This window comes from Musca domestica, unplaced genomic scaffold (assembly GCF_030504385.1).
Source record: "Musca domestica strain aabys unplaced genomic scaffold, Musca_domestica.polishedcontigs.V.1.1 3, whole genome shotgun sequence".
NCBI lineage: Eukaryota > Metazoa > Arthropoda > Insecta > Diptera > Muscidae > Musca > Musca domestica.
In genome coordinates, this window is record NW_026712299.1 from 27,048,288 (window position 1) to 27,073,056 (window position 24,769).

Below are 24,769 nucleotides of genomic sequence, written 5' to 3' on the forward strand. Positions count from 1 at the left end.
GCTGTACTTTTCACCAAAACAAAGACTTCTCATTCCAACACGGGGCAACATATTTATTTAATTTGTTTGCCAATTAAAATTTTCGTTTATGGAAACAAAAAAGTGTTTAAATCGTAATGAACCATTCACCACCAGCATTCTTCAACGAATCGTATTTCACTTTAATTTCCAAATGAAATAATCAATTTGGTCACTTGCCAATTTTTTTTTTTTTGTGTTGCTCTTACTTCGAGTGATTTTATTAATTTTTGTTTAAATTGTTTACAATGAGAATATGGAGTGATTGTTTATGGAATGTTTTCTGCACAATGGGATGTTGAGAGGTATACATTGGTAAGCTATTAAAAAAAAAAAAAACAATTAAAAAACTAAAGAAATTATCAGTGGATTTAGGGTTTTTATTAGTTTTATTTTTCTGGTAAAAATGTAAGAAAATGCATTACATTCGAAGAAATAGAACTAGAATTCTAACATGTGGCGAAGGGTGCATCAATGTTGTGAAGAATTCGAAAATGATAGGGTGTATGAAACATGTATCAAAGGACCACTGAAATGTTCTAAAATGCTTTCAGTGATTGAACATTTTTTATTAGAATTTTTGGAAAATAGTTTATCATTGCTGTAATTCTAAAAAAATGGAATTTTTCGAATTGGTATATAATTGACTGCAAAAACTGGAATAACTCCGTGCAAATAAAAAGCCAAAAATAAAGTAGATTATGAGGGCTAAACCTCTCCTCTTCTATTTTTATATTCTCTATTATACATAGTGTGGAGCGTTATTAAGTTCGTCATTCCGCTTGTAACTCATGGAAAAAATAATTTTAGACTTAACAAAGTATATATGTTTTCTTGATCAGCGTGGAATTCTAAGACGATTTAGCCCTGCCCGTCTGCCGGTTGTAACAATCTTTTGTCTGTAGACAGGTTAAGTTCAAAGATAGGCTCTATCGGACCACGATATCGTATAGGCTCCCTATAAATTAAAATACACACAAGGATACCCTTATTATTTCCCCTCGGCATTCTGATGATTTTAGCGACATTTTTTTGTGAACTGAATTGTTTTAAATGTCGTATTTTTAGTTCGGGATCGATATTACAGCTTATGACATAAATTACTTGGGCAGGTCCACGTCTTTGCATAGCCCTCATATAACAGCTTTCATTCAAAAGGTATTTTTCGATGGATTTTTTTTTTTGGAAATTTTCAAGATCCTTCAAAATGGCGAATGGTAATAAAAGTATCGATATCCATTTTGGTATATATAACATTCGCCATTTTCGACGTTTCCGCCAAAATTTTTGTCGCAAACATTTTCAATAAATATCCATTATTTAACATTATTGGCCGATTTTGGGTGATTTGAATGGCGTATTCGCATCTTTCTGCAAAAAACTCTCAAAATAGATAAATAGATAAATCTAAATTCTAGTCACACTTTCCAATTAAAAGGACTACACTTGTATACCCTTCACCATAGTATGATGGGTATGTGAAGTTTGTCATTCCGTTTGTAACACCTCGAAATATACATTTTAGACCTCACAATGTGTATATATTCTTGGCCAGCATAAAATTCTATGTCGATTTAGCAAAGTCCGTCTGCCCGTCTGTAGAAATCACTCTAGCTTCCGAACGAAATGAAGTAGATTGATAAAATTTTACTCAAATATACATTATGTCTGCAGGACTCTTGGTATTGGTCCACGTTTTGGTATAGCCCCCATACAACAGTACCTCCCGATATTCGGTATTGTGATGATTTTAGCTGCCTTATTCACACTATGTGTTGGGGGTATTATAAGTTTGATTGGGCCAAAAATTATGTAACACCTCGAAATATTGGTTTCCCACATAGGAAAGTATATATGGATCTTCCTATCTTGCCGAGCTGAGTTTATCTATCTATGTATATCCTTCCGTCTGTCCATGTTAATTTGTAATCACTCTACAGGTCGCAATTATGGCCCGATCTTCACGAAATTTAGAATGAACCCTATTTCTTTTGGAGATGATCGCATAATATTTAGGGGTTGAAATGGACCAAAAACTGAAAAATTTCTTGATTTTGTAGCTGCTCTACAGGTCGCAATTATAGACCAATCGAAACGGAAGTTAGTATAGGGCTAGAGTTTAGGGCTGGGCAGAAGTCTTCCAATTTTGATGGTCATCGGATAATATTTAGTGGGTGAAATAGGCCACAACATTTGTGCTAAATAAAAATCAAATTTTCCATTAAACCGCGAATATTTTGAATCCCGGCGAAATCGCAAAGAGACGAAAAGGTCAATTCTGACCGGTACCGATGCTAATAGTAAATATATCGGATATATATAGCGAAATATATATAAAGGAAGGGGATGTTAGCTAGAATGTTTATATCTCAAGAATGGCCGGACCGATTTTGACAAGTTTTGTCAATTCAGAATGCCCTCTTGGCACAAAAGCATAAATTCTAAAAAAATCGCATAGAAAGATGCCAGTTGTGATGTTAATATAGATTTGGTAGTATTTTATGACATTTTTTATTTTTTTCATATTTTTATCGCATGCAATTTTTTTAATTCGACTTATTATATTGAGGGGTATATTTTGTAATATGTTTTCAGTTTACAACACAGGTTGGGATTATTATATTCAGATTGAAATTATCGTCCGATCCTCACAAGGGTAGGGTTAAGCTCAGAAGGGCTAGGCCTATTGTTTTCAAAGATGTCGGCAATATATTTAGTGGCTGAAATGGACCAACAAATAAAAATGTCCCTGATTTTGCGGCCGTTATAAAGATACAAATAGAAACTAAAGAACACGAAGTCTCGCATGAACTTAGAGTTTAGGAGAGCGGGTAGAATGGACCACTACTTTTGTGTGAAAAAAACCAACATTACTTACAGATGATATCCGAAATACACAAATATGCTGATTTCGTTAACTAATATAGCCAAATATCATAGCCAAGCAAATCATATATATTAGTCTAAATTTGGAAACACAGAGGGGCCACTTGCTTTTGGAGATGATCGCAAAATATTTAGAGGTTCAAATGAACCAAGAACACAAAAAAATTCCTGATCACACAATTGAAGCCAATCAACACGCCTGCGAATAAAGTTAAGGACAGGGAAGAATTCTAGCATCTTGGATGACCATTGGATTATATTAAGCTGTAAAATGGACCACTACAACCAACAGCACGACGGAGTGCGTAAATATTGGGCAAATGTCCCTGGTCAAAATGCAAAGCGTAATATCTGGGCAGTGCTCTATGACATAATTCTAAAAGCGGAATCTTCCAAAATGGATGGAATGGACATAAGGGGGTTTCTAACTTATTGTATTGTTGTAGGGTATCACATGGTCGGCCCCGCACGACTATAGCCTTTTGCTTACTTGTTTTAACTTAAAAACAAAAAAAAAAAAAAAACATTTATTTAGTACTAGTCTTCTTTTCCACTGCCTCGTATTAAGACCGACCTAAATTTGAAGATTTAACCCAAAGCCATGGTTTTTAGTATTTTTTGACCGAATTTCCAAAAGTCACACCTTATCTGCCAACTATCGCTAACGATAGGTGAACATGTTGAACATTATATAATATTCTAAGTGGCTTAGTCCCTAAATTTTGACCAAATAATTTTAAAATGATACAAATACTCTTTGATAGAAGCTAAATATCGGATATTTACCCCTCATCACATTTAATGTATCGTATACCTATTTTTACACCATAAAAATAGAAATGTACCATAATTAAAATTCTCCCTCTGTGTTTTTCTTTTCAGGGTTCTGCCGACTCCAATTACTCACAACCGTCATCCGATCTGTCGCTAGACGAGGAAAAGGAATCGCTTCGGCGAGCTAAGGAAAGTCAGGCCAAAAGCCAGTTGGATAAAGCTAGAGTATGTTTTGTAACATTAGTCGCTAGTATGGCATTGTAATACGCTTGATAACCTCTCCATAATCTCTTTATCCTTATCTCAATCCCATTACTATTATGTATCTGATAAATCTAGAGTAAACCTGTTGCGTTCGCTGTGCGAACAAATGTTGCCTATGATGCCAGCATCGATGACGATTCACCCGTACAGGGTGGTGCTGTTTCCTTTGACGTTAGGGAATTTCTACACATCAAAGAAAAATATGATCATAACTGGTGGATTGGTCGCCTGGTCAAAGAAGGCTGTGATGTGGGATTCATACCCAGCCCCGTTAAGCTAGACCATATACGTTTGCAGGTAGGTTAATGACACTGGGTGTGTGTGTGTGTGCAATGCATTCGCATCTTGCACACTCAATTTTTTTTATTCGATAAACCGATGTATCTTCGGTGAAACTAACCTACCTGCAAAATTTCGACCTGTTGAATTGAATGGTGTGAACGAAGTTTTTAAACTACGGAAAAAAGAAAGTTTGAATAATTTTTGGCACCATCCTCGAAAAGTTTGCTGATGAATATAAGAAGAATACATTAGGGAATGTAGGAATCACATATCATAAATAATTTAGCATGTAATAGTCAGGTTCTTGATGTTTTGAACCAATCGAATTTTAGTATTGGTATTCATGGTAGTAAGGGTTTAAACCGATCGATTTTAAAAATTGGTATTTTGGTGAGGTTAGGTTTTCCAAGGCTACGAATGATATGAAGTATATTTTTTTTTATTTTATTGTATTGATCGATTTATGAATAGAATCAACATCAATCTATCCATTACTTGGGTTAAAATTGAAATTTAAAAAAAAAATAATAATTGTGTCATCCTTAACACACCTGTTCTGTAGTTTATTGGAGATTAAACACTGGATTTACAGAACTGATATTTTTTTCATCGATAATATATTGGATATTTTGGATATATGGAAAGATACTAAATTGAATATACAGCATCACACAACAAAAGGAACAACCTACAACCCTCCGATTCGCAATACAGTTCGTTCGTCGAACATTTGGGATCAACGAAAGTGATGGTTTCACCAGCTGTATGGCATGATGGCTTCTTTTGTACGCATAAATACTCGAAAAAGTTTCCGTGCGAACTGGACCCTAATATAATCGCAATACCCGAACGTTGATTTCAAATACGCTTTTGATAGTAAGTCACCAAGACTTAATTAGTGCGCCAGCTCTTACCTCAGTTATCCTAAAACGCTTTAACTTTACGCTTGAAAAATACCCAATATACAAAAATATATTCCCGTAGTTGATTAGAAACAATATATGTATTGTAAGATTTTCTAATTTTTTCAACAAATCTAAAATGGTGTGTGGCTTTAGCCATGCCAGAACTTGATTATGGTATATTCGTTTAGAGCTAAGTTTCAGAGATATGTAGAGTTTTAATTGTTCCAGATGCAAACTAAAATAATGAATGACAACATATTTGTAAGTACCTACATATTTGTAAGCTCTGGTGTCGAGGTTCGATCAAACCTTCCCGCTTCGAGACTATGCGATCAACACCAATAGATACCGCCCTGGGGAATGATGTGGAGTAAATAGACTTGGACCTCTAGGAGTTGTCATCTACAAAAACTCATCTCAATGTTAAAGACTTCTTATGGAATGTAGTTTTTCGTAATTTATTACCAATAAATCAGATCCCTTGTCATTTATGGGACTCTGCACAAGTGGTGCCCAACGTGCGGTACCCCTTGAAGCCCTGTGTTTCAAAAATAATGAAGTATCAGACCCCGGAATATGTGGCGCCCAACGTGGGACACAAAATCCAACAAAAGACGAAATATCTATTTTATTACGACGTACTTTAAAACTTATAAAAAAAGATCTCCGCCATTTGTGAGACTTTCTACATGTGATGCCAAACGTGGGGCACGGCTTGAAGGATCACATACTCAGTCCCACAAAAGACGAAGAATCCATTTTACTACGCCGTAATTTAGAATCAATTAAACAAACCCTTCGTTATTATTGGTATTCTGTAAATGTGGCGCCCAATGTGGAACACAGAATCCCACAAAAGAAGAACCAATAAAAATATATCCATCGTCATTAGTGGGATTCTGTTCAAGTGGCGTCGAACGTGTGACACAGAATCCCGCAAATGACGAAATATCTGCTTTATTACGACGTAGTTCAGAACTAATAAAACAAACCCTATGTCTTTTGTGGTATTCTGTACATTCGACGCACAACGTTATGCACGGCTTGAAGCACCACATACTGAGTCGCACAAATGACGAAGGATATATTTTAATACGTCGTTATTTAAAACAAAAATAAAGAGATCCTTCGTTATTTTTAGTATTATGTACATGTGGCGCCCAACGTGGAACTCAGAATCCAACAAATGAAGGAACATTTGCTTTAATATGTCTTAATTTATAACCAATAAAACAGATCCCATATCATTTATGGTAATGGTACAAGTGGCGCTCAACGTCGGACATGGTTTGAATAACGCAAATGATGAAACATCGACATAATTTAGACCCGTGGAAACAAATCAAAACAAACAAATTTTTGGTATTCTGTATGTGTAGAGCCCAACGAGTGACGCGACAATCCCGCAAATGACAAAGTATATGTTTTATTACGACGTAATTTAAAACTAATTAAACCAACCATTTAGCATTAGTAATAGGATTCAGTAGCTGAGGCGCCCAACGGGGACACATAACCCACAAATGAAGAAGCACATGTTTTAGTACGATTTAATATATAACCAATAAAACAGATCACAGTTATTTATGGGATTCTGTACAAGTGGCGCCCAACGTGGGTTACGGCTTGACAACCCATGTATAGAATTCCGCAAATGACGAAACATATGTTTTATTATGACAGAAACTGAAATACAACATTATTTAGAACCAATAAAAAAGACCCATTGGAAGATCATTTGTGGGGTTTCGTATATGTGGCAAAAAAGAAAAACGTGATCAAGCGGATCTTATTACATAAGAAATATTTAATATTGAAATGAGTTCTTTTCGAAGACGATCCTTAGAGCTACAAGTCGCTTAACTCCACATTGTTGTCCTCGTTGAAATCCATTGGGGTGGGTCTAAATTGGTCTCAGAGGGAGAAGGTTTGGTCGCACTCGGAAAATTAACCTAATTAATTTCATGGTAATATTTTTCCTTCTCCTCTGGTATGGGCATTAACAATATCTAATGTCCAAAAAGGATAAAAAAACTGTTTAAGGTCCAGCGTCCTGTTCAAGGAAGACCTAGTAAAGTTTTCCTGATCTATATTTATAGATTTCTTCGAAGGTTTTCTATTTATGGCAACTATATTTATGGTCTTCTATATGTAAAGAGCTCTTGAAATTTGAAATGTATTGGAATGTTAAAGTAAATCCATGTACTGAATACCTTTTGATGTAGTCTACTTCCAAATGATATGTTAAATTTTTTCTGTGCATAGAAGATCAATTGCAGGTCCTCAATGTATAGGGAACTTTCATCAAGATGACCTGAAAAATGTCATGTATTATGATGTATTGAATATCTTCCATTATTAGAACCTAATGAGGTCTTTATCTAAAGAATATCCTTTGAAAATTTCTTTTATCAATATAAGACTTTTAAAAGGTCGATCGATTTTTCGATCCATAGAAGATCCAAAAAAAATCTAAGTCATATTTAAAGTCTTCACTTGGTATTATACCTCTGAAGTGTCTTCTATTTATATCTAGAAATTCCTCCATCCAAAAAAAGAAAAACAAAACTCTTGATAGTTTCCTAACCAAAGAACATTTCAACGATTTCCTCTTCAGTGAAGACTTTTCTAAGGTCTTCTAAGCATAGATATCTCATTAATACTCTTCTGTGAAAAGAAAACTAATTGAGGTTCTTCTATACAAAGGAAGCCTAATTAACTTCTACAACCCAGAGAAGATCCATTGAACGTCTTCCGTGCAGACGTGATGAAGGTCATTTATTGATAGAATACCTGTTGTCAGACTATTTGAAGGTCTTCTATGCACTGAAGACTTTTGGAGGGTCTGTTCTACGTGGATGATGAGTTGAAAGTTTCTATTTATGGGCAATTTGTGAAGCTCGCCAATAAAAAGAGGAAACTGTACAGTTTGTCTATCCATTACAAATAATAAACTGAGAAGACCTCACGAAGCTCTTCTATCCAACTGAGAACTTTGAAAATAGTCTCCTACCAATAGAAGACATTTTGGAATTATCAGCGCAAAAAAAAATATATATATTCGTTCCCTTGGATCTTTTTAATTTTAACTCAATCCATGGAAGACCTTGTAAAGGCCCAATACAAATATAAAACAAGTAAACAAAGGCTATAGTCGTGCGGCCGACCATGCCGACACTACAATATGTTAGAAGCTCCCTTATATCCAAGTCTATTTTGGAAGATTTTGCTTTTGAAATTATGTCACGGAGCACTGCCCAGATGTTACCCTTAGCATTTTGAGCATTTACAGCTAAATATAATCCAATTGTCATCCAAAATGCTAGAATTCTTCCCTGTCCTTAACTCTCTTCTCAGGCGGGTCGATTGGCCTCAATTGTGTGATCAAGCTTTTTTTTCTGTTTCTGGTTCATTTAAACCCCTAAACATTTTGCGACCATCTCCTTCTGTATTTCCAAATTTAGACTTATCTATATGATTTGCTGGTCTACGATACATTCTATATTTAAATATATTGTGGGCGTCTTTAAAAAAATAGGCCTAGCCCTTCTGAGCCTAACCCTACCCTAATGATTTTCGTGTGGATCGGACGATAATTGCAATATGTATATAATAACCCCAACTTGTGTTCTAAAGTGAAAAAATATTACAAAATGCATACTTTAATATTATAAGTCAGAAGATCCATATATATTTTCCTATATGGGAAACCAATATTTCGAGGTGTTTCATAATTTTTTGGCCCAATCAAACTTATAACGGTTTAAGGGTTAGGGTTTAAAGTGCACATGTTATATCCAAGTCTAGACAATGTCTGTTACAGGTATTTTATACAAGATAATCTTAATAAAAGCCTTCTTATAAAAGACCCGTTGAATGTACTTAATTGTGAAACCACCCATTGAAACACTTCTATCCGTAGAAAACTTTTAGAAGGTCTTTCAAAAGTAGAACCTCCGTTGATATAAGATCCTTTCTAGGTTTTCTATCTGTAGGATCCCTGACCATTATCTGATGATCTCCTATTTATAGATTACCTATTTAATATTTTCAATCCGTAGAAGGGCTGTAGGAAGAAAAAGACCTATCAATTGTCTTCTATAAAAAACATTTTGATGGTCTGCTATGCAGAAGAGTCCTTGGGAGTTTTTTCTACCCAAAGAAGACACTTTGATTTTTAAAACCCAGGAAAGATCTGTCGATAGTCTTTGTTCTGTCCACAGATGATCTGTTGATATATTCTATCATGAGAATGTGTTTTAATAGTTGTCTCTTTATTGAAATGACGTTCATTAATTAATATAATTTTCATTAGAATAATTCTTGAAGGTCTTCTTGATGTTGTCTATAGATGTTGTATTTACATATACAATTATATTCTACCTTTAATCTTGTACATATTTCATTTAGAGAAGACAGATCTTATTTCTCTATCTTATCTTATCCCTCTATCTATAGAACAACTAATGGAAGTCTTCTATCTTAAGGGCTTTGTCCATAAGGGTTTTGTTTTTGTCCTGTTGAAAAGACTTTTTGTTATATTTTTTCTATGAGACAACACTTTTTATTTTCTCTCCAGAGAATACCTTTTAAATGTTTATGTTGTATATACACAGTCTATTTTTGGGCGAATTTTGTTTCTCTTTTAAAAGCTTGAAGGTTTTTTGAAAGAAATCAATCGAAACAGTTTTATTGCATTATATATCTAGCAGACCTGTTAAAGGGTCTTTAATCTATGACTTGATGCGGCCTTATCCACAGACAACCAATTTATGATATTCTATCGAGGGACCCCCAATGAAAGATTTTTATTCAGGGAAGATCTACCGATTATCTGCTATCCAATGCGGATCTACTGAATGTACAGGGTGCAACAAAGTCAAACACCATAATTTTGAATTTTTTTTTTTAAATTTTTATTGAATGAAGCAAAAAATGTCGGAAATAGCATCATATTTTAGAATAAGTTTAGATTTGTTCGAATTGGTCACCTTTGGCACAAATGATGGCCTTCAAACGCCCTTTGGAACTGTCACATGCTGCCCGAATGTTTCTCTGCTGTATTTTGACCCATTCCCGGCGAAACGCTTGCTTGAGGTGATCGACACTTTGGTATTTTTTAGTGTCAACATTGCTTTTCAAAATTCTCCAGACACAATAGTCCAACAGATTGGTATCCGAAGATTTTGGTGGGCATTGGGTGGCGCGTGCTGAGGGCGATGGTGCTGAGTCCTGTTGAAATGTCCAAGGTCTGCGGCCAAAATGTTTGCGCGCCCAAGGCTTTTAAACACCCTCCAGAATATTTTCACGATAATATTCGAGATTTATTCTGCTGCCACGGTCGATTAGTACGAGCGGAGAGCGACCATCGGCTTTGTGCAAAATTTCATCTGGATCGGGCAATAAATGCGACCTGTACTTTGTTTACAAAAATACATGGACAGACGGACATGCATAAATCGAACAAATACACAAAGACATAATACCCTGACCACCTTGTGGTGTAGGGTATAAAAAAAACTTTTAATACCCTCCACCACTTAGAAGAAATTTCGAAATTTGGAAATAAATATTATATATATATATATATACATATATATATATATATATATATATATAAATATATATATATATATATATATATATATATATATATATATATATATATATATATATATTATATATATATATATATATATATATATGGTTAGTTTTAACACTAGCGTGATTACAAAAGACGGAAAGACATACAGGACTAAATCGTCGTAGAATTTTACGCTGATCGAGAATATATATGCTTTGTTGGGTCTAAAATTATTATTTCGATGAGTTACAAACGGAATGACGAACTTAATTTATCTTCAATACTGGGTATGTGGATAGTATAAAAAAAACATAAATCTGGTGAAGTTCCACCCAAGTATTTTAAAAATTGTTTGTTGAAAACTCGTTGTGTTTTATTAATATTTTTCTTCAAGTCTACAACTCACAACCCTGTGTTTTGTAATCAGACGCTTATACTATATGCCGACGTTACTCAGGCATTAGTAACGAGGGAAGAAGACCTTTCGTCTTGTAATTTTTGAAGGAACCATCTCATATTTGAAACCTTCTCGGAATTCAGAAGATAGGTTGTTTACACTTCCAATTCTGACTTTAGAGCCTAAAGTTGAGAGCTCAAGACTTGGCGTCGAAGAAAAAAAAAATAATACAATAAGATGAGTTTTTCATGTACATGTTAGCATTTAATCTAACCATGATGTTCACAACAGACGCACAGTGTGTACTGTGTTATATTCAAACTATCAGGTTGCGAGTTTAATATCAATATCGACAAAAAGTGTATTCTAAAAATTAAACTCATACTTTTTTTTTATTATTTGTCGATGTATAGACTTGGCGACTACATAAATCTTTTCAGGTGACACACTCTTGAAAAAATTATGACTACAAAACTCATTATTTGGTAATGGAAATTGGATGTTTTATTGCATAATATAATTCTTTTATTACATTTGTCATAGTAGTGAAAGTTACATTTATTGTTGGAATTGTAATAGATTTTTAGTGGTAAGATGAAAAACTATACTGTGTGAATAATTTTTATGTTGCCATCTATAAATATATAATACATAAATATAGATAGATAGATGGCAACATAAAAATTATTCACACAGTATAGTTTTTCATCTTAACACTAAAAATCTATTACAATAGAAATTTTAATAGTTCTAGCAAATCCCAAAAAATATTCTTATTTATCAGCAAACTTTTCGAGTAAAAAAATTTGGAAATATATACATATGCCAAAAATTCAAATATGAAAACAGATAACCAATCAGTTCAGCAGGAAAAAATTACATAAATAAACACACATTTTTTAACTTTTTACACAACAAGAAACGGTTTCATCGAAGATACATATTTGCCGGTGTACACTCTGTGCCATTAACTTTGTTTGACTTGAAATACATTAATTTTGTACTTTTTTCTAAAATATATTTAGAATCAAAACCGACCCACTGGTAGATTGTATGGTGGTCCTAAAGGCTCATCGAGTGGGAACTTAGGCGGTCAAGCAGGTGCGGAGCCATCTCGAGGTAGCACACCCCCTACACCTGGTATGACACACATGTTCATGATGATTATCTTTTTGGTTTCTTTTTATTTCGATTTTTTTTTTGGTTTTTTTCAATTTTTATTTTCTTTTTGAGTTGGTTTTTTTTTTTTATTTTTTTATTTTGTTTTATTTAACTTTAAATATTTTTCTAATCAAAAAGGAAAACAAAGGTTATTTCAAATTTGATCTTTCAGTTTGTCTATAATTTTTTATCTCTTATAAATGTTTGAAATTTTATTGCCAAACAACAGTAACAACAACAAAAAAAGCAACATAACCGTGTATAAAATGGGGTGTAATTTTGAAAAGTATTTACATTTTTTTTTGTTTTTGAAAAATACTGTGCGGCATCATATAAAATCTTTGGCGGATGCCAGTCTTGGGAATAAAATTTTATGCAACAAATTGTGTTATTTAGAGTTCAAATAAGGTCTAATTAGGAATCGGATTTTTTTATGATCAAAATTTAATGCCTTAAAATTATTTATTTTCCAATGTAATTAAAATTATTTAATACTCCTTTTTGAGTCCATTCTCAAAATTTAAATCGATTTTCAATATATTTCTGTCATCACGAAATAGAGAATTTTAAATAAGTCTAGCCGGAATAGAATGTCAGAAATGTCCATAATTTTTAATGAATTTATGTAAACCAACCGTAATAACAGTGATATGAAGGAAATAAGAGATGGTAACCCGTCTGCTAAGGGGATGACGATTTAATAATACTAAAGGGAAATAATCAAAATCAGAAGGAAGAAGAAGCTCTAAATATCAGTTAAAACTTGGCAAGACAATGAGCCAAGGCCAAGAGCTCCAAATATAGATGCTGAAGAATTAAAATATTGGTATTCAATATGAAAATAAAATTGAATCGCTCTCATAATTCAATTTTCTTGAATCCTGGAATCTTTTCAAGGGACCATATTAGAAACACTAAATGCCAATTTACAGCAAATTCCGTTGAAAACTATGAAAAGAACACATAAATCAAACTTAAATCGAACGGGACGTTATATCGGGGCTATATCAAATGTGGACATGTGAACCCATTTTCATAACCAAAAATTCTACGGTTCTAAAATAGATCTACCCAAAGTGTTTTCAACCTGATTTCCACAGATGGATCAGATAGACAAACCGATAGACAGATGAACGATATAAAATTATACGCCAATAAAGAATACACATACTCCCAGGTATAGTAATATATCCTCTAAACTAGAGTGGTGGGTATAAAAATAAGGAGAGGGGTTACCTTGGACCTTTTATGTCTACAACTAGGCAGGACAGAGGGTCGCACGTGTATGTTCTCCCAAATGTATTACACACTTGTTTCACAGCATTTTCTATGATCGCGTTTGTGAAGAAATTTATTCCCGCTGAAAGCAAGTGGACCTGCATTTGCCCGGTCTTGGTCTAGAGTCTTCAATAAACATAAATTCGGGAGGAACTTTATACTGAACCTGTGAACAGTGAAGGAAAATTCACCCTGGACTTCCGGAGAAAATCAGCCATTTTACTCTCATTATTTTCAAAATATTAATGTTTGGTTGGGGAGGTAGCGGAAGGAGTGTGGCAAAACGTTCCATCTTCATGCTAGTTTTAGCATTGATAGAAATATCTGTTGAGAGTTTTGCGGAAATTGGCGACTATTTCTTTTTGGGAGAGATACCAGGGAGAGTAAAGTAACATACACGATCTTCAAGTTGGACCGAATTTTAAGCAGAAATATTAGAATATATGTAGCTTTCATAGCTATGAAAATAGTCATCCCCTACTCGAATGCGAGCGTGAGTACTCCAGTGAGTAAAAAAAGGACATCGAGTATTCTCCATTTGTCAATGTCTTCGAAAAACTGGGAATAAAATTCACACGAAAGCAGATTATATTCTTTTTATCATACCCTGTCTTATATGCATTTCCTCAACCTGAAACCAGGGTCGAAAAAAAGGGTGTAAAATTTGCTCGAAATCGAGCAGATTCTACTCTTTTTATCATTCCCGTGTCTTATATGCTTTTCATCATCCTGAAACCTGTGTCTCAATAAGTACCTCCTAAACCTTATAAAATAAGAAGAGTAGATTTCTTCCTTCCTTGGGAAGAAAGGAAGTTGATCTGTTGATGATCAGGAATTTTACGATGGCTCGGAGGCAATCGGGGATTCCAGGGTTGGTAATTACAGGGTGAACGATTTTTGTATAATCGGGAACTTTGAACAAGTAAAAAAACATTAAGTTCGGCCGGGCCAAACTTTTAATACCCTCCACCTTAGGGTAAAGGAAACATTAGAAGAAATGTGGTGAAAACCATTAAAATGCCAAATATCGGGAGGTACCGTTATATGGGGGCTATACCAAATCTTGGACCTACACATGCAATGTTTCGCCAAAGGAGCTAGAACCCATTATGACCTACAAATACCAATTTTCAGACAAATCCGTGAAAAAATGTGGCAAAAATCATCAGATTACCGAATATCGGGAGGTACCGTTATATGGGGGCTATACCAAAACGTGGACCTGTAATTACAATGACTCGCTACACGAACTGCAACCCATTATGATCTACAACTACCAATTTTCAGAGAAATTCTTGAAAAAATGTGTCAAAAATCATCATAATACTGAATATTGGGAGGTACCGTTATATGGGGTCTATATCAAAACGTGGACCTATACATGCAATGTTTCTCCACCGGAGCTGGAACCTATTACGACCAATCAATACCAATTGTTAGACAAATCCGTGACAAAATGTGGCAAAAAAAAAAATTAAAATACCAAATATCAGGAGGTAGCTTTATATGGGGGCTATACCAAAACGTGGACCTATACATGCAATGTTTTGCCACACGCACAGGGACGCGTTATGACCTACAAATGCCAATTTTCAGACAAATCCGTGAAAAAATGTGGCTTAAATCATCAAAGTAAATTGGACGACGTTATATATGGGAGCTATATCCAAATCTAACCGATATCGGTAAAATTTAGCAAAGGTATTTCTGGGCTGCATTTGATATATTTCCCTAATTATTGTTGTCACAGAATGTATATTACGCCTGTGGAGGACAAAAAATAAAAATCGGATGAACAATATATATGGGAGCTATGGCTATATCTGAACCGATTTCGATCAAATTTGGCATACTTATTTTACCGATTATATCCAATTTCAATAGCGTTTGTCCTTGGGCCAAACTAATGTTGTTTGGAAAATTTCATCTCAATCGATCGAATTTTGTTCACAAGAATACATGGACAGACGGACGGACAGATGGACTGACATGCATAAATCAACTCAGAAAGTGATATTATGGAGATTCTCAAAAGTAACTATGGGTCTATCTCGCTTCCTTCTCCATGTTACAAACAAATGCACAAAGACATAATACCCTTACCACTATGTGGTGTAGGGTATAACTAAATAAGTGCTCGGCAAGATTAGAATTTGCTCGTTTTCGAATGAATATTGCTCCCACTCTATTATGAGCAAAGCACACTCGCCCTTATTCAGGGGAAACCGAGAAATGTAGTTTGCGAGTGTTTGTCTACTGCCAGGAGAGCTCCCACTCAAATTCGAGCGAGTTTCACTCTTTACTCGAATTTGAGCCTAGTTTCCGGAGGTCTGATTAAAAAATATCTGTGATTTGTGGGGTATCTGGCAAAAATGTCTAAAGTATTACAAACGGTATAACAAATTGTGTATTTTGTAATTACATTCCCTATATGTTTTCACATCTGCCAAAGATTTTATAAATTAAAAAAAAAATGTTGCACAGCGTTTAGGTCAATTCATTGGCGATTTTAATTTAAATATTATTTTGCAAACTCAAAATTGATAGGAAAAAACTACAGACAGATATATTGAAACATTTGTGTGTTAAAAAAAAAAAACAAGAAAGTGAATGTGAGCGTGAGTGCGTGTGTAAACTGAATTTATTTAAAGATAAACAAAAAATTTATAAAAAAAATTAAAAAAGATGTTGAATATATAAAATTTCTAGACAACAAATGAATATTGATAAGCATTGGGTGCCCCCTTTTTTTTTTGCAAAAATGACCCATCAAACGAGGAGGAAATATCAAAACCATCTTGTTATGCAAAATGAAAGAGAGTATTGGTTATATATTTTTTAAGTTATTCAACGCAGTAGAGGAAAAAAAAGACAACCAAACAACCATGGATTGGATTCTATTTTCATTTTCTTCTCGTTTCTTTCATTTAAAATGGACATCAATTTTGTGGAAAATTTTCAAATCTCTCCAAAGGAATAAGGTTTATTATATTTGTGTAAATTTTTTTGAGTTTTTATTATTTTGTTTTTAAGTTCTTTTATTCATCTGCCATCAAAATTACTTACCAGAAACCAAATAGTTGTCCTCCTATGTGCTGTCCCACACCACACACCCACACGCACCTTTTACTGAAAAAAAAACATTAGAAATGCTACAAAAAATTAAAAAAAAAAAAAATAGAAAAAAAAAAAAACATTACAACACACAAAATAACAATAATACACAAATTATAAAAAAAAAATATTTAAAAAATCGAAATTGTGGCTAGCAAAAATTATTAATCGTGCATGATTTTGTGTTGAGCTTTTCATGTTTAGTTTTCTGAGTTTAAAAATACATTTTCTGTTCAATTTATTGTCCGTACCAAAAATTAGTCAAAAGTCTCTCGATTTTTAGTTGGTATTTTATTTTCGGTTTGATTTTTAGTTAAATTTTCTTTTTGTTTTAGTCTCGTCTAATTTCGATTTTAGTTTAGTTGTCTAGAGTCTTAGTTTTTTTGGTCTTAGATAGAAATGAACTATTCTCTTGATCTTTAAAATATGAATTCTATTTAATTGTGTTCTTTGATTCTTGCACTAATTTTGAACCACGTTTTTACCGTTCTACTGTTGTTTTTACGTAAACGGTAATATGAAAAAAATATCCAAACGAAAATCGTTAAATGTTCTTATGCACTCCACTGTACTATAAACCATATTTTCAACAACAATAACAACACCACAACCACAACGTATACAACAATAATACCAACAACAACAATCCAAAGATCCTTATAGTACAACACCAAGAAAAAAGAAAACCAAAGGTTTGTGTTCGTCTTATATTTTTCTATTTGTAAAATATACGTTTTTTGTCTACTTTTTTGATGATTTCATGATTTCCCCCCCTCCACCACAAAACAAAGACAAAAAGAAACTCTGTTTTTTTCAGTAGATATTGGTACCAATTGCAAATAAAATTTTATTAATTTCTAATAACAAATTTTCTTTTGAACACAATATGCAATACAAACAAAACAAACCAATACCAAAATAAAAACACACAAAAATTGTAAGTCTTGTTTTCGTTAAAAAAAACAACTTCTCTCCCCTCCACCCACCAACCCAACCAAAAAATATTTACTCTCAGTTATCTAGATTAGCTAAATTTGGCTCAAGACAAGAAACCATCAAACACAAATTATCTAAAAATATCCCGCTAAATTCAATTTTCAACACTCAATTTCCAACCACAACGCAAACAAGAAATATCTACCAAAATATTTATTATCTTTAGACTTATTTTAGTTTAAGTTTTTTATTTGAAAAGCCCCCCTCCCTCCTTATTTCACCGTCGCCAAAGCCATATATCTCTCTCGCCTCTTAGACATGATACGTCATGAATTTTCACTATACTATGTCGTCAACTAGATTCTTCTGTTTGTTTTTTTTCTCATTTCTTTTGATTATGGTTAGTCATTTAGTTTCCCATATGTTTTCCATTTTCTTTGCCTTACAAGAAATGCTTGTCGTTTTTATTTTTTTTATTTTCATTTCAATTCAATTGCGTATAGGCCGAACCCACCTTAATATTCAATTCAGTCACCCACCAACCCAATTACATTTAGCAAATATCGACACTTATCTACAGCAAATATTTAAATATTCAACATCGTTTCAAAAATCAAAATTAGAAAAAAAAACATCCTTTTTTATCGTAGTAAGCATTTTGAGTCATTATCATATTTAAATAGTATCAATATTCACAGTAAAAAATCCAAAATACAATTGTAATTTTTTTCTTTTGTAATATAAACGTTATTATGGAAGGTTTACACGGACGAATCTAGTTTTTTACGTTAGCCATGAGGATATGTTAACATTAAAAATACGACCGAGTGAACCTGTTTTATTTATTTATTTATTTATTTTTTGTTTTATTTCAAACATTTTGTGATTTATAAATATTCTATATAGAAATACTCTTTTAAAAAGCCCTCGAAATATCGAATATTTAGTGGTACGGTTTTTGATGACTATACCGTAAAATAAACCTTCATCGTAAAACCCATGAAAGGTCGGTTTAAAATGACACAAATCTATGCAAAAATGTTAGACAAGGATTAGCTAAACCGTAAAGAGACAACGATGTTTTTTTAATAAGGACTCGAAATATGAACCTATAGTCCATTACAAGTCCTATTTAATGAAGTAGGCAGGAACGGTAGGCAGATTCAGGCCAAAGGCTTCGCTTGCTCTAACTTCCACTTCCAAATAGAAAATATGTTTCTAAAATTTTACTTTTCAATGTTGTTTATAAATACTTATGTCACAATGGACAATAATTTTTGTTTTTTTTTTATTAAAAAGTTGAGTTTTTACAGCAAAAGAAGGGACTAGTTGGACTTAATGTGTCATCTTATAAATATCCTCTGGTCCATTCCATTGGAATATTATGTGGGGTCTGTTAGAGTTGCAAGTTTTGAATTTCGAAAAAGGAGTGTCATGCTGAAATGTTATCGGTTTGTGCTCAGAAACTTAAGAAATTACTTTTACACCAAAATTACTCTTCGAGATATGAAGGACTCTTTCTGTAGTAAAAGAGTCATCTGGGAAGTGAGAATTTTTTTTAGAGACAATATGCTATTCAGGGACCTGAATATTTTTCTCTATGCGAAAACCAATTCTCAGGGACTTGGGGATTTTTTCTCCATTCTTTACGAAACATTTCTCAGAGACCTTTTTTCTATACGAAAACCAGTATGGGAAGATCAAAAGTCGGAGTCACACGGCTATGCGTATTTAATAGAGCTCCGGTAACAAAAAAAGCTTACATTGGGAATTTATGTTATATAGATCAAACTAACTATGAACCTTATTTGAATTCGTATCATGACTTTAGAGTAGTCACAATTTGGGAACTATATCTAACCCTTAATCGGCCGGGCCGAACTTTTAATACACTTCACCATTGGGAAAAGAAAACGTTTTTATGAAAGTATCTGTGATCCATGCTGTTAAACTTTTCAAAAAACCATAAAGTGGGTGAGGCTTTTATATGGGCCCCATGCCATAATGGAAACCCCTATAGACAATTTTATACTTCAAAGATTGTCATCTACCAAATCTTCTTAAATATCAAATTTTAAACAATTTCGTGGGTAAATGTAACTAGCATCATGAAAATACCAAATATCGGGAGGTACCGTTATATAAGAGCTATACGAAAACGTGAACCTATATATACAAAAATCCGCCGTCGGAGCTAGAACTCATCACGAACTGCAAATACCATTCTTTAGACAAATCCAAACATTGTATGTATAGGTCCAATACAATGTTTCGCCACCGAAACTGGAACCCATTATGACCTACAAAGGCAAATTTTTAGACAAATCCGTGAATAAATGTGGCAAAAATCATCAAAACACCGAATATCGGGGCCTGTAACAAAACGTTGACCCATATATACTATGCTCCGCCATCGAATCTAGAACCCATTACGAACTTCAAATTTTTTAGACAAATCCTTCCAATATTTAGACAAATCCGTGGAAAATGTGGCAAAAATCATCAAAAATACGGAATATCGGGTGGTGTTAGTAGGGTATTTATGATGGCACAGAATAGATTAAATAAATTACCTTTGCCACCTTTCTGACCTTTTAGAGGTTTGTCCTTGATAAAGCCTGGGTTGTCCCAGTTTATTGACCAGCTTCTGTATGTCTAAGCATATGTTTGTGTGTCCATCTAGATTTTATTGGCTCCACGTGCCGGCAATTGTTGGAGAATGTGAGGGTTGGCCTTGTTAGAGTTGAGATTAGGCTAGTTTTTAGTCGAGATTGGCCTATTTTTTAAGCCGAGTTGGTCCAGTTTATTGACCCGCTTCTGTATGTCTAAGCATATGTTTGTGTGTCCATCCAGACTTTATTGCTTACACGCGCCGTCATTTGTTGGTAAGTGTGAAGAAAAAAAAAAAAAAAAAAAAAAAAAAAAAAAAAAAAAAACTTTTTCGTTTTGGTCTGTAATGGTCTCCCTCTCTCTCTTGCCCCCACCCCTTCTCCCTATTCAGCACCGTCTTCCACTATCCCCCTTCTTTCTAATCAGTGCCGAATTCCACTGTCCCCCATCTCCCTATTCAGTGCCGCCTTCCAATGTCCCCCCTCCCCCCCCCTTCTTTGCACCGTCCTCCAACTCCCTATTCAGAATCGTTCTCCACTATCCCCCTCCCCCCACCCCCTCTTCCACATACTTTCCTATCTTCCCATTGCTTTATACCGGCCCCTCTTCCATAGCATTGAAACAATCTCCCTGTTCCACAGAGCACTCTTCTTCATTAGACAATGATGCTCTTATCAGTACAAATTATTTTAGAATTGTGTGTCGATCTGTCGAGATGTAAGTCCGACCACTTACATGCTGTGACGAAATTGGTGATAGAAGTAAATTGTAACAGAAACATTGTTTTTATTTTGTTATTCGTTTGGGCGCATTATTGAATATTGACATGTTTTGTCAGTATTTGTATGGGACAAACTTGTTTTAATTAGTCATAAGTTTTTTCTTTGAATTCAAAGTTTTGAAAACTAGGAAAGAAAAAAATGTATTTAGTTCTATAGACTATTTGACGCCCTATATGTTTAATAAATATTGTATGTATGTGTGTGTGTGTATATCAACACACGATGATTTTGGCTATGTAAGGTTTTAATATGAATAGAGATTCATAAGACATGCAATGTGATGCGTTTAGATCCATGAGCACCAATGATTTTTTTTTTTTTTTTACAATATATCGCTCTGAAAGCAAAAAATAAATTTCAGTTCTAAATAACTATTTGATTCAAAAACATCAATTTTTTAAAGACAATTTTTTATATAAAAATGGCACCACATACATGTGATATTTGCGGATTGGTTTTTTATATTAAACGTGAATATGTGAGACACGCAAAAAATCATTGTAATGTTTGCAAATTATATTTTAAAAACCCATACCAGCTAAAATTTCACCAAAAAAAATCATGGTTATGTTCCTGGTGATCATATGTCTAGAACAAGTTATTTTACGTCACCTGATTTCAGTAATCAGCCAACATCTTTACCCAACGCTATAATGCAGCAAATCAACAATAAAAATAAAATTGAGAGCAGTTACTGCAAGGAGTGTGATGTAGCGGTTCAAAACATCGCTATACATTCACGTAGCGAAGGACATCGACGCGTTGTTCGTCAATTGCTAGAGGACAACATAAAAATCGTGAAAAGTGCATACAATAATAATATTATTACATACGAGTATGAAAACTCTAAAAACATTTTGCTGCCAAACGAACTTTTGATAGATGCGAAAGAACGCCTTGTTACTCTAATAAATACGAATTTACACAAAAAGACAACAATTAAGTTCAATATTGAGCTTCAAGGAGAATACATTAAGCCTACAAATGAACAAGATGGTCCATCAACATCAAAGGATGCTGCTGTAAGCACTAAAGTGTTTACTCATATGTCCAAGATGACCTTGCTAACTTTGGCGGATGATGTAAATGAAGTCTTCCTTAACCATGCTGACCATATTCTTAACAATATGTCAGAATTTCAGGAGAGAGATTCTGGCTGGGCTTTACAGAAAATTCTTAAAATTGATGTTAACATTAATAAAGCCAGTTTGACACGCGGTTCCCAGTATATTGAAACACCATTTTCATTAGCAAAAAAGAAAGCCTGTTTGAACATTAGAAATAATGATGAATTCTGTTTTAAATGGTGTGTGGTGTCCGCACTCGGTGAACCAGCAAATGGAAGCCGAATCTATACATCATCCTACAACATTGATATAAGACAGGAAGTCTTGTATCTCCAAACGGGGATAGTTGTGGATTTTAGAGGATTGACATTCCCGTTGCCACTTAAAAGCATAAAAATTTTCGAAGAAAATAATAATAACATCAGTGTTAACGTGTTTGGCTACGAAAATGGGGAAGTTGTTGGTCCTTACTACCTTACCAAAAAGAATAAGCATCATCATATCAACTTGTTGTTATTACATAATGGAGAACAATTTCATTACATACATATTTTAGATATGTCACGGTAATATAAAAGCACGATAATACAAAACATGTTTTGGTTAACTTATTTATTATTTTTCATTTAAGGTTATTGAGAAACCAGCTAACAAAACATATGAATGCAACTCATATTTGTGATGGATGCCTACAACATTTTACCACACATAAAATCCTTGAAGGACACAAGAAGGAATGCGGAGGTGTTGTGACAATTTTACCCGAAAAGGACAACAGCACATTGAAATTTAAAAATTTTCATAAAAAGGAGAGAGTGCCCTTTGTTGTATATGCTGATGCAGAAAGTATTTTGGAGGACGTTAGTTGGGGTACCATTAACGGGAAAAAAAACGGTAACGGTAAAAAAACATATACCATGTGCATTTAGTTATAGTATACATTGTAGTTTAGATAATAATTTAAATAAGTTCAAATCTTTTAGTGGTCCCAATGCAGCCAATGACTTCTTAGAAAATCTTATTAAAGATTCTAAATATATTTATAATAATTATTTAACGAAGACTAGACCAATGAATCGTTTGACACCCTTAGAATTAGAGGACTTTGATAGCAGTAGACTATGTCACATATGTGAAAAAGAGTTAGGAAATGATAGAGTTAAAGACCATTGCCATTTAACAGGTAAATATCGAGGGGCTGCACACAATAGTTGCAATTTAGAATATCGTGTTGCCCGTTTTGTCCCAATTCTTTTTCATAATTTCTCATCATACGACTGTCATCTTTTCATCAAAGAGTTAGTCAGATTTGGAGGTGATATCAGCGTTATTCCTCTAAATAAAGAAAAATACGTGTCCATGTCATATTTTGTTAAAACGAAAGAGTTCGCAAGCACTTTAGATGACAATTCTATTCATTCTGAAAAAAGAGAGAAAAATGCACCTAACCTAGAATTAAGATTCTTAGACAGTTTTAGGTTTATGTCAGCAAGTTTGGATAGTTTAGCGAAAAATCTTCCGCCCTCTGAATTTAAGGCAGTGAGAACACAATTTCCAAATGATGCCGACTTTAACCTCATGACTAGAAAGGGTGTTTTTCCGTATGAATATATATCTTCTTTCAACAAATTATTAGAAAATCAATTGCCCTCCAGAGAAGAATTTCATAATAAGTTGACAGATAGTGAGTGTTCATTAGAGGACTATGAACATGCATTGCGTGTTTGGAACCACTTTAATTGTCAGACTCTTAAAGATTATTTAGAATTGTATCTAAAAACAGATGTTTTGCTTTTGGCTGACATATTCGAAAATTTCCGTGATCTATGCATACGAGTTCATAAACTTGATCCATGCCAATATATAACAGCTCCTTCACTGTCTTGGGATGCCATGCTGCTTTGTACTGGGGTTGAACTTGAGCTTTTTACAGACATTAATATGTATAATTTTTGTAAAAATGGTATTAGAGGAGGGCTAACTCAATGTTCAACTAGACACTCTGTCGCCAATAACCCTAGTATGTCAAATTATGATCAGAGTAAACCTGACGTTAATATTTACTACTTAGATGTTAATAATTTGTATGGAATGGCTATGACTCAATATCTCCCAATAAAGGATTTTAAGTGGGTAGAAGAGGAAGAACTGGAAAAGTTTAATGACATTAATAAAATATTATCAATTCCGGATGATTCTCCAACTGGTTTCATTTTCGATGTAGAAATCGAATATCCAGCCAATCTTCATGATATACATAATGATTTACCCTTTTGCCCTGAAAACAAATGTATTGGGGGATCCAAGACCAAAAAACTAATTGCAGATTTTTCAGACAAAAAGTCTTACACCATTCATTATAGAGTTTTAAAGCAGTGTTTGAAACATAACTTAATACTTAAAAAAGTAAATAGATGTTTATCATTCACTCAATCTAATTGGCTGGAAAAATATATTATGAAAAATAATAATCTTCGAGCCAAAGCTACAAATGCTTTTGAAAAAGATTTATACAAATTATTCAATAATTCAGTTTACGGAAAAACAATGGAAAATGTTGACAAAAGGAAAATTGTTCAGATTAGAACTCATTGGGAGTCACATGGAAAACGATTGGGTGCTAGAGATTTTATTTCAAAACCAAATTTCCATAGTTTATCACAATTTTCGGAAGATATGGTGGCGATTGAAATGAATAAGGTCAAAGTAAA

The 24,769-nt window shown here is 33.7% G+C and overlaps 1 protein-coding gene across 8 annotated transcripts in view; it reads left to right on the plus strand.

Moving 5' to 3' along the window:
- LOC101887742 (voltage-dependent L-type calcium channel subunit beta-4) overlaps positions 1-24,769 on the plus strand; it is a 104,742-nt gene that overhangs the window by 42,969 nt on the left and 37,004 nt on the right. For 4 of the 8 annotated variants that reach the window (XR_009342585.1, XR_009342586.1, XM_059124764.1 and 1 more), the window contains 3 exons: positions 3,787-3,903; positions 4,018-4,239; positions 12,136-12,250. Coding sequence is in view for 6 of the 8 variants with exons in the window: in XM_059124764.1 (XP_058980747.1) it covers positions 3,787-3,903; positions 4,018-4,239; positions 12,136-12,250 (454 nt within the window). In the remaining 2 variants the exon portion in view is untranslated. The remainder of the gene's footprint in view (positions 1-3,786; positions 3,904-4,017; positions 4,240-12,135; positions 12,251-24,769) is intronic. The other 4 variants (XM_059124762.1, XM_059124767.1, XM_059124763.1 and 1 more) reach the window with 2 other exon arrangements.